The sequence below is a fragment of the Echinops telfairi genome, unplaced genomic scaffold (assembly GCF_000313985.2).
Source record: "Echinops telfairi isolate 266 unplaced genomic scaffold, ASM31398v2 ScPeMD7_1713;HRSCAF=2227, whole genome shotgun sequence".
NCBI classification, from domain to species: domain Eukaryota; kingdom Metazoa; phylum Chordata; class Mammalia; order Afrosoricida; family Tenrecidae; genus Echinops; species Echinops telfairi.
The window spans coordinates 20,841,977-20,853,196 of record NW_022105611.1 but is presented as its reverse complement, the minus strand read 5'-3'; the positions used below and the strand labels follow the sequence as shown (position 1 = coordinate 20,853,196).

Below are 11,220 nucleotides of genomic sequence, written 5' to 3'. Positions count from 1 at the left end.
GCCCCTGAAAACTGGCGATGACAAGTGAAAGCCTTGGAGAAAACTCTCAAGAGGCAGGAGGAGCACGGCAGATTTCCACTTCTACACACACCTGCCTGGAGCGGGCATATCGACAACCAAACCTCAGACCTCAGGGTCCCCCAGCTCTCCCCCCACTTGCCCCAGAGGTCTCTACTAGACCTCCAGGGAGACACAGCTGCAGACAGCCTCACTCTACCCCTAAAAGGAGCAGGGGACATTTCAGTTCCCTGGTGGGCAGTGGCACAGTCCTGGGGCGGCATGGGGTGCCCGTGGTGTCATTTTGCTGCCCCACCTTACAGGGGGAGATACTCCTGCCTCGAATCAGTCTATACCACGTCCTCCCCTGATCCCCCGGGCCCACCCCAGCAGCCCCTCCAGCTACTGCTGGTCCCAAGTCTGCCCAGGAACAGAGCCCAGGGCCCTCCCACCCCTTCCTATTTTGGAGCTGTCCGCTTTGCCCTGCCCCTCATCTGCCCCACCTGAGGGGGCCCTGCCCCGTACCTGAACCACACCGGCCCAAGAAGCAGGGTGTGTACAGCTCCGGGAACACTCTTCTTTCTCTCCAGGCTTCTGCAGACCTTCCCAGCTTCCTGCCTCTGGAGTCATCTCACTAGAGCAGGGACCTCCTCCATCAGGCCCGGGTGGGATTGGGTTGGCAACATGGACTCCTCAGGGAACAATCTGTTTAAGCCCACATCCAACAAAGGTGCTGCTTCTCGGGATTCAGTGAAGCCCCAGATTCAGAGGCAGGAGGGTTGGGCATACAACCCTCTGGGGGGACAAGTCCCTGCCTTGGATCTCTCAGTTTTGCAGGTTGTAGACTGGGGAGATCAAGCCCTTCCCTAGAGGAATTGTGCGGCTACCTATTCTAATCTTAGGCTTTTATCCGACTGCTTGGGAATTTCGTTTTCACCACTTGAATTCCATTGATCCTCTCACCAAACTATTCTCATTGAGAACGAGAAAGCTTAGATCTCCAAGGGAACAGTTTCCCCAAGGCCACACAGCAAGGCAGAAGCAGAGCTGGAATCCTGATTGGCTCAGATTTTTTATGCCCGATCACACTAGGGTTCTGGCCGTGTGACTTTCTCTGATCCGTTGCCACGTTTGTAAAAGAATTGCTGTGAGAATCTAATTATAGAGCCGCAACGAAGAGGGCTGAGCTTTGCAAACCCTACAAGACAGAGCCGGAGACTTTTTATTACCGCTACGCTCGCCACGGCGCCCCCACGCGTCGGCCCGCGACTCCGCTCCGCCTGCACCGGCGTCTCAGGTGAGGGGCCCGGAGGCCTCGAGCCTGCGCATGCGCTCCAGCCGGCGCCGCCCGGTGGCCCGCAGGTTGCTCCGGCAGGGCTCGGTCCCCCGTGCGGTGTGTGGCCACTGTCACCGCGGCCTCCTACGGTCCCCAGGATGAGACAGCTCACAGCCCCGGAGCGGCGGCGGGTAACTGCCCTCCACACCTGGGCCCCAGCCTCTGAGACGGGGTCTCCACTGACCCTCCGGGGCTGACCCTGGCGCCGACCGAGGCGAAATCGCGACCTCCGCCAATTCCCGCGGAACCGCTCACGCACTGCCTCGTGGGAGTTGTGGTTTCGCGGGGAGGAAGTTTATGTAGCGAGACCGTTGTAGAAAAATCCAGTTCCCAGAGCTAGTCTGGATAGAAGCGAGGCCGAGGAAACGTTGGGAGATGGAGTTTGGGAGTGTGTGTGTGTGTGTGTGTGTGTATTGGGAGATAAGAGTTTGGGAGAGGTCGTGGAGGTGTGTGTGTGTGTGTGTGTGTGTGTGTGTGTGTGTGTGTTAAGAGATAGAGTTTGGGAGAGGTCTGGAGGTGTGTGTGCGTGCGTTGTTACACAGACGCTGGCAAAGGGGGTGGGGGATGGGGAGGAATGAGCTGATACACCAAGGGCTCAAGTAGAAAGAAAATGTTTGGAAATTTTGATGGCAACATATGTACAGATGTGTTTGACACAATGTGTAGATGTATGCATTGTGATAAGAGCTCCCAATAAAATGATTTTTTTTTTTTAAAGAAGCCGTGGTTCATGAGGGGGAAGAAATGGGGAGCTGATATCAGGGGTTCAAGTGGGAAGAGAATGCTTTGAAAGTGATGATGGCGGCAGATGTGCTTGACCCACTGGAGGAATGTATGGATTGTGATGAGAGATGGAGGAGCCACCAATAAAAGTATTTAAAATAAAATAAAATAAACTTTGGTCAATGAAAAAAGAAGAAGAAGAAGCTGTCAAAGGAGTGGATCGCCTTGCTAGGGAGTGTTTTAGGGAGACTCTACTCATAGCTGTCTGCTCCTCTGTCACAGCTTTCTCTTACACTCCACGCAGCTCACGAACGTGTCATCATCACTGGGCACTCTTCAGTCTCACCTTACTGCTATTCAGTAGAATGTTCTATGATGGAAATGTTCAATAGTTCATAGATATAGTTCATAGCCCAATAAAGTAGCCATTCACCTGCAGGTACTGAATGAATGACATGGTCAAAGCTAGGAAGAACCTTAGTTTTAATTTTCATTTTATTCGTGACTTTTACATTAATTAGAATTTTTAAAACTACCTGTAGCCGTGCGCTACCATGTTGGACAGCACAGTAAATTAGACCTCTTAGCTGCATTCAACACCAACAATCACCCTCTTGTTTTCTGGGACTCATAATTTTTGTTTCTTCCCCCCACTGCCTACATACATCCTGGTGGTGTAATGGTTATTTATTATTATTTTTATTTATTTATTAAAAAATTTTTTTGGTGTAGTGGTTATGAGTCGGGCTGCTAAACCACAAAGTCAGCAGTTCAAAACCAGCAGCCACTCTGCAGGAGAAAGATGGGACTTTCTACTCCCATAAAGCGTTCGGACTCAGAAACTCACAAGGGCAGTTCTGCCCTGGCCTAGAGGGGCGACTCCATGTCAGCGAGTCTGGTTTTGGTTGGTTTACATACATACACACACATAGAGATTTAAACTTTGTTGTGAATTAGGTGAAGGTTAATGAGCAGATGATGAGTTTCACATTCAACAATTGATACACATTTTGTGTCAACTCCTCCCTTACAATCCCCTAAGTGTACCATGGTTCCGCCCACGTTCTCCCTGCTTGTTTCCACTCCTCCTCCTTTCCCAGTGCTCTAAACTTTGCCCTTACATTCCCAGCATTGTATCTTCCACTTATTCCCTGGGCTTGTTTCCATTCTTTCTGCCCCAGTCTCTTCTTGTCACCGGAACTTTATCTTCCATACCAGTACTGCCCCTTTGATCTTGTATTGATCCTGATTGTCACTAGATGCATCTTCCTCCCTGGTACTATTGTTTACCTTCTAGGCCTCTCTCTATAAAGTTTGGCTGCAAGTTGAGTCAAAGCAGTGAATTCCTCTCCAGGCCGGAGGGGTGTTGAAGGGTCACCAGGTCTCTATCAGACCTGCAATTCCCTACTCCGTCTGCAGATTCATTTGTCCCTCACAAATGGAAACTTTAATTTGGGCTGTAAAAATCTGCCCTGCTACTCATCAGGCTGGAATAACAGACACAGATAAAGCTACCTATTTCACTGATGGGAAATAATATTTCCCCCCAAGACAGGCTGCCGCTAAAAAGAATCATATGCACTCCCTGCTTTCTTTGCTCCTTTCTTGCTCCCTAAGTGACTTTGTTTCTTAAAAATCCTTCATCTGGTGATGAATCCTGGGTTGTTTGCTCCTTTTGGCCGGTGTTGTTCACGATGTAATGACCATTGGTGTGCACCCAGCTCCCTGAGCCCCAGGGCTATGTGGCTGTTGTTAGATGCCGTGGAGCTGGTTCTGACTCAGCAACTCTGTACAGCAGCACAGACCACCTCCCCAACTGCACCCTCGCACAGTCGTTGTCATGTGGAGCCCATGGTGGCAGCCACGGTGCCATCGCACGGAGAGGCTTCCGCTTTTTCACTGCCCCTCTACTGGACTAAACATGACGTCCTTCTCCAGGGACTGGTCTCTCACGATGACATGTCCAACTTGTCAATTTCCACAAAAAACCCTTTGTTCAGATTTTGATTGAGATACATTGAACTTATAATTTGTATAAATTTTAACTTTATTTTTAGTCTTTCTACCCTCACTGTGTTCTATATTTTTATCCAGATATTATTTTATATCTTTCAATTAATTTAATTGGTTACACATACCAAACCCAAACCCAATTCCGACTATAGTAGCTAGAGAGGCCGGAATGAAACTGCTCCCAAGGGCTGCAGAGACTGTGAACTATTATGGAAGGAGATCGCTTTGTCTTACACCTGTACTGCTAACCTTTGGGTTAGCAGCCCAGCACTTAACCCACTGTGCCACTAAGGCTCCAGAATTGATTGCATTAAGATACATGACATGTATACATGATAAAGCATTCAAATTAATTTATACATTTCATTTTCAGCTTGTAACATTTTCTTGGGTTTAATCCTGTGTATTTTTTCACTTTTTTTTTCCTTATTGGACATGACTATTACACAGATACTAAATTGTAACATTTATGGGACTCTGTACTACAGATACACTAACATATATGTAAGCAAAGATATATGTACAAAGCTGTGCATTGTAACAGTCGAGCAAATTCTTAGAGCAAATAAAAGTAGCCCAAATGTTCATCAGTAGGGGGTTGATTCATTAAATTACAGTACATCCATACAATGAAATACTCTGTAGCAGTGGTTCTTAACTGTGGGTCGTGACCCCTTTGGGGAGTGATCGACCCTTTCACAGGGGGTCGCCCGATTGATAACAGTAGCAAAATGACAGCGATGAAGTAGGAACGAAAATAATTTTATGATGGGGGGTTCACCACAACATGATGCACTGGGTCATGGCATTAGGAAGGTTGAGAACCACTGCTCTGTAGCTTTAAAAGGAATGAACTAGATGTTTGCACAGAAAAATTTCCAAGATATTGAAGCCATATAATGTAAAGAAGCAAATTGTGGACAGTGTCTCAGTGCTGCCATTTGTGTTTTTGTGCCCGTGTGTGCGTAAACACTGCTAGAGGAATGCACATGGGATTGCTCCAGCACTTTTCCTCCTCCGGGGCACATGGCAAGCCTTCATCTCTGAACTGTCCTAGAAGTTGTGACCTCACCCACGGGGGAAGTGGGTAGAAGCACGGCCCGCGGGTCCAAGACAATGCAGTTCAAATGGGATCTGCCCCTCATCCAGTCTTTGTCACTAGACTCGGATTCCGGAGTGTTGAGCAGTGGGTCTGTGTTCCTCGCCTGGGATTTGGGCTGGGCTGTGACCGCTTTGACCAACAAAGTATGGAGGAAGTGATGGTTTCTGGGCTCCAGCCTTAGGAGAGTAGCAGCTTCTCCTTCCGGTCTGCTGAAACGCTTGTTTTGGGATGCTGCGTCTCAGAATCAGCCACCGTGCTCTGAGAAACATAAATCATCTGTAGCTCACAGGTAGATATTTTGGATGTTAGCCCTAATTGACCCCCCAAGCCAACACCCAGTGTCGCCTGTTAGCCATATGAATGAGCGATCAGTCCAGTTGAGTCTTAGACAACTTCTGTCTTAGACTGGCTTCTCCAGCGAAACAAAACCCGTGAAGTTTATCGCTGTTTGTACAGAGAGAGAGAGAGGTATCTCCAGGAAATGGCTCATGCCTCTGTAGATGTTGGACTCTGCCTGGCTTGAGATCATGATAACATGGTGTGGTGACAGAGGACATGCAGGAGTTAAGGCGATCTGGAAGGTGGGCCCAGGGACGCCCTACTCTAGTACAGGGGCAGGAATGTTCTTGAGAGATGATCCAGGCCAGGCTGACTAATGACTAAGGACTAGGAAGTATTTCAAACTGCATGCAAAGCATGTGTAAACGAGCGTCCAAGACCATGAATGACACGTGAGGGACGAAGCCCAGTTCATTGTGGCTTCAGAGCAGTAGGGTATGCTCCCCTGCATTTTCCACGGGGCTTTACTGCTTCCCAAGCTCTGCTTGGTCCCCACAGAGCCTGAGTGGATCCCCAGCATCACCCAGTGCCTTTCTTTTCTTGGGGATGGACAGTCTGCAGTCACTCACTGAGAGCAGGGCCTGCTGGGACTTGGAGTGCTCAGGTGAGCATAGGCCTGAGAATGGTGGTGAATCCCTCGGTCGTGTCTGCAGAGCTTCAGACAGTGGCCCTGCTGGAGACAGTGTCCTCACAGGTGCCTGCAACAAGTGATTCGGTGTCAGTACCCACAAGAGATGTCTCTGCCGCTCCTGAGGCGGCCCACGTGGAGCGCAGCCAGCTACCCACTCCCTGCAACCTCAGACAAGTGGGCAGGAGCTTGGTACATGAATCAGCTGCACTTTCAGGGACTTACAACTTCCAGGAACAACTGAGCCCCTAAACTCTGGTTCCCCACACTAGTACCCCCGAAAAAGGAATCACTAACTCAACCCTGAGTTACGTCGTTGAAGCTCTGCCCTTGTTCTTCCGCTGGGTTTCCTCTGGACCTTCCTCTGGACCTCTGGGCTACCCAGCATCTGTGCCGTCCTACAATCCAAACCCCAAACCCTAATTCATCTCTCAGGATCCAGTTCTGCTGTCGCCAGCTCCGGAAGGGCTGGGCCGCCTCCCCGCGGTATCTTCCTCCTCCCTCTGTGCCTCCTTAGCCCGCGCTCCCACAGCGCGGCCCGCCCAGGTCTGAGTGTCTGCAGAGTCCGGGTGAGGAGGGCTGGGTGTCTCCCGTGAGAGTGTCAGCCCGGCCCGGAGGTGGCGTCCGAGAGCGCTTGGTACTGTTGAATTCAGTCCAGCCCAAGAGGGGTTAAGGAACCCGGGCCCTGGAGGCTCCGCCTTCGGAGCGCACCAATGGGTGTGTGGGGGGAAGCCTCTTCGGCTCCGGCTCCGGGTTCTTACCCCGGACCGAAATCAGGGCCTGGACCTAGGTAAATATTCAGGTTAGTGGTTCTCCGGAGCAGACCTTGCGGCCACTGGGTTCTGCATTCGTGCGCAATTCTCGCCTAAGAACGCGCTTAGTCCAACCCGGGGATTCCCCTGTCGCCGCACGCCCCCTGACGTCACGGAGTCCCCTGAGGACCCGCCCCATCCCGGCCACGCCTTCCTCCGCCCGCGGCGCTCGCGGTGCGGGCTGGAGGGAGGGAACGGCCATGGCTGGGTCCCGCGTCCCTAGCGGTCCCGATACTCCTGTCGCGCCCTGGAAACGCCACATTGTGCTGCAGCTGCGGCAGCGCGATCGCACGCAAAAGGCACTCTTCCTGGAGCTGATGCCAGCCTGTGAGTGCCTCCCAGAGGGGCTTAAAAGATCACCCCGGGTGGGGGTGGGGAGTGGGGAACTGACCTCCGGCCGCGGGTGGGCAGTTTGACCCCTCTGGTCGTGGCCCTAGCACACCATCGCCTTCTCACTTCCATACGCTTGGACTGGCTCACACTGTCTGGCACTCTCCACCCAACGGATCAGAGTTCTTGTTCTTACTTTTTCCAGGCTCAGCTTGGCGGCTGCCTTCTGTACACACACCCTCCACTCCCCCTCTGCCAGGCTGACCCCTCCCCGTGTTCTTGCTCCCATGGTTCCTTGGGACCAGCCCGGCCCTAACCCCCACATCCTGGACCTTCTAGATGAATTCAGCAAGTGTAGGTTTTGTGTCATTGTTTGGGGCTTGCCCGCCCTGGCTCCCAGGATCAGGCCTGACCACTCCATTTGGTCTGCACAGCCGGTGGAAGACCGGTGGGACTGCCCAGACGAGCCCCTTGTTGGCTGGTCAAGAGGATGAGAGAAACTTCGGTTCTAGGGAGGAAGCTCTGTCTCCTGAGGTGGTTCTGGTGCAAGTTCTGGAGCACTTCCGGACAGGGACCTCAGGGTGCCCTGCGGTACAAGAAAGAGGGAGTTGGCTGAGCCTGGGCAGCTTGTCAGAGGGGGTGTGACTAGTCCAGGAGGGATAAACAGGTGTGCATTTGTGTTCAGGGCCTCTGGCTACCTTCACTTCACCTGAAATTGTATCTTGTAGCTAAGTGTCAGGTCAGGTTGATTCCAACTCATGGTGAGAGTAGAACTGCTCCCTAAAGTTTCTGGGACTGTCAGTCTCCACAGGAGAAGACAGCCTCATTTTTCTCCCAAGGACTGGCTGGTGGGTTTGAATCACTGATCTTTTGGTTCACAGCCCGATGCTTCTTCCACAGTGCCACTGACTCTACTTGATCACTAAAGTCAACCCCCCAAACCCATTGCCGTATTAAGGCGATTTCAGCACACAGTGACCTGCTACAGGGTTTCCATGGCTGTGAACCTTTACAGAAGCAGAGAGCTTCATTTTTCTCCCAGTGGGTTTGAACCGCTGACCGTGTGATTAGCAGCCTAAGGCATATTGGGCTTCTTTTCTGCAGCTGCTTGGCCTCTCCTCTTCTTCCCACTCCGTCTTCCTATCCTGGAACTGAGTTTGAAGCTCTTGTCTTGGAAGTTCTCTCCACAACTTCCCCGAGTGCTGGCCCTCTGGGCTCAGGGTGTGAAGCTAGCCCCTTGCCTCCCGGCAACCTCCCTTTGTTGCTCTGGTGGACAAAGGAACCATCCAATTTGAGGGAGGAGTACACAGCCTCCTCTCCCATGGTCTGGGGAAGGCTTTGTGGTCATGATGGGCAGGTCATATCCCTCGGCCTGATTTCTCACCTGTACATTGGGGCAGCAATACCTTCTTCAGAGCAGTTGGAGGGCCAGGGTAGTGCCCCGGGGGCCTAGTAAACTGAGGAACCAGGCCTGGGCTTACCCTCCTTAGCCTTAGCCCAGAACTGGTATGCAAACAGGAAGTGACCATGGATGGGCGTGGAGGGGGTATGTCCATTTAGGTGGTCGAAACTACCCAACTTAAAGAGCTCTGCTGGATAATTCCTAAAGATTTTCTACTCTAGCCTAGAGGTGGGTGGGTGGGGGGAGCCTTTCACAGAGTCTGGATATCAGGATGCCTTTTCAGTCCACAAAGGTAGAGCCCCTGGAAGTAGATTGCCCAAGATCACAGGTGGGTGGAGCCCAAGCTGTTTCCTCACTCTCAGGCCTCCCCAGGGGCCCAAGCCCTGCCCTAGGGCAGTCAGTCCTGCCCTCAGGATCCCCAGCAGGCAGTGCCCAGACATCTCCTTCTCCAGCAGGGGTTGTCTTGATATTTGAGGGTGCAGGGTGGGTCTGAGGGTTAGTGCTTTGAGGAGGCTGTGTCTTGAGACTGTGTGGGATTGCACCAACACCCCCAGGCCGGCCCAGCCCTTCAATAGCTGGTGTTCCTGCCCGCTAGCAGCGGGAGAGGTGCCCTGTATGCCAGAGCTTTGCTGGGAAGGAAGGGTCTGTCTCAGCCCCAGGTCCACTCTCTGTGCCCCCAGACCATCGCCTCCTGGAGAAGGCAGAACTGCTGGCCCAGTTCTCAGAGAAGCTGCAGCCAGAGCCGAACGATGTCACTCCCATCACCCACCAGGGCCCCTGGTGAGTGTATGTGTGTCCGTGGTTACAATGGACTGCCTGTGTCTAGGCCCTGCCCCCACGGCCTGTGCTGGGTTCATTCGCTCCCTGGTACCTCATTGGGTCCCTGGCTGCTGCCCAGGGACGGGGGAGGCAGCCTCCCAAGGTGCCAGGCCAGTTACTTAGCTGCCCTTCTTTCTCCCCAGCGTACCTCAGTCCAGCTCTGCATTCGCCCTGTCCACCCTGTCCCCATGCCTCTTTTTCCCTTTTATCTGGCTGTCTTGCTCCCTGCCCCTGGCCTGCTGAAGGGGACTTGCTCCCTAGTCCAAAAAAAGGGTGAAGCTGACAACCACGACTGGGTGGGGACATGAGATTGGGAGCAGATGGTTCCTGAGGTGGTCCTTGGCCAGGGAACCCCAGAGCAGCTAGCTTCTGGAGACTTGCACTCCCCCGTACCCCCCCACCCTTGTCGGCTCCCCTTCCCCTGGAGAAAGTGATGAACTCTTGTTTCAGACTTCATGCCATCACCTTGGGCCCTGGACCATGAGCACCATTCTCTGATTGGTTGGCAGGGAGGAGTCGGGGCCTGCCTCAGACCAAGTGCCATCACCAGCCACTCTGAGAGTGAAGTGGCAAGAGGAGGAGCAGGGGCTCCAGCTGGTCTGTGGTGAGGTAGGCTGGGCAGAGAGAGCATGGGGAGGGCCCAAGAAGCAGGTCTTTGGAGGGGATGTGGTCCACGGGGGCCAGCAAGTGAGCTGTGCTGTTTACACCCCCCCCATGGGTGCAGCAATCATGGAGTGAGCTCTAGCAGTGTACCAGGCTCTGGGGCATGAGTGCCCCATCCCTGGTAGGCTCCAGCTGCAGCTGAAGGGTGTGCACTGGGCCTAAGACCTCCCTTGCCCCTCCCTGGCCCTCTGCTCATTCCTCACCCCTGGTTCCAGAATCCCAGGGCTTAGCCCTTAGGTGATACTCCATAGACAACTGCAAAAGGTGGATCAACGGGGCTCCCCCTATCTCCAGAGCATGGTGCCACTGTTCTGAACCTCCTTTTCCTACTTTAAGTACGGGCGTGAGTTTCTTGGAGTGCCCAGGCTCTGCCTACCTGCTCCCAGGTTGGGCACGGAGTCCAGGCTTCAGGAACAGCCTCTTTCAGACGGTCATCTCTAGCCCAGCCTGCTGTTCACTGCTCGACCCCTGCCCACTTGATTCTGGGAAGCTGAATCTAAAACCAGTCTCTCCTGTAAGATGACCCCTGTGCACTGAGAGATGATTGGCCAGTACCAGGTCAAGCGTGTGCTCCCCCAGTTCAGCTTCCACCCTTTATGGGCACAGAGGAGGAGATGGAGACCTCTTAGGGTGGCTGGAGTAGCAGATATGCCAGAGAGGGGCTGGGGGGGCTTGGGATAACCCACGGAGATGTCTGTGCCCACCTGGCCCACTCCTGTAGATGGCTTACCAGGTGGTGGAGAGGAGGGCGGCCCTGGGCACCCTGGAGTCGGAACTGGAGGCGCGGCAAAGCAGGTGAGGCAGGGTGGGTGGGAGAGACACTCATCTCCCAGAAGCTCGGGGCCATGGGGGTGGGGGACATCTGTGCAGGTGTGACCCCACGTGTCTCCAGAAGGGTCCCAGAGAGTTCCCTACCCTTCCAAACACGCCCTAGACACCTATGGCAGGTCTCGGAAGAGCCGAACGGCGGGGCTCTGAGGGTGGAAGGCTTGACCGCAGCCTTAGCTTAGCCACTTCGGTTCGGTCAGTCTATCTTGGCCGCGAGACTGGTGACGA

At 53.3% G+C, this 11,220-nt stretch overlaps 1 protein-coding gene across 1 annotated transcript in view; it reads left to right on the top strand.

The window, feature by feature from the left end:
- The first annotated feature begins 7,147 nt into the window (after window positions 1-7,147).
- The window catches only part of ATG16L2 (autophagy related 16 like 2), a 10,176-nt gene continuing 6,103 nt past the window's right edge, over window positions 7,148-11,220 (top strand). The window contains exons 1-5 of the mRNA XM_045293093.1: window positions 7,148-7,277; window positions 9,363-9,462; window positions 10,011-10,110; window positions 10,886-10,959; window positions 11,112-11,130. Coding sequence (XP_045149028.1) covers window positions 7,151-7,277; window positions 9,363-9,462; window positions 10,011-10,110; window positions 10,886-10,959; window positions 11,112-11,130 — 420 coding nt within the window. The 5' untranslated portion in view covers window positions 7,148-7,150. The remainder of the gene's footprint in view (window positions 7,278-9,362; window positions 9,463-10,010; window positions 10,111-10,885; window positions 10,960-11,111; window positions 11,131-11,220) is intronic.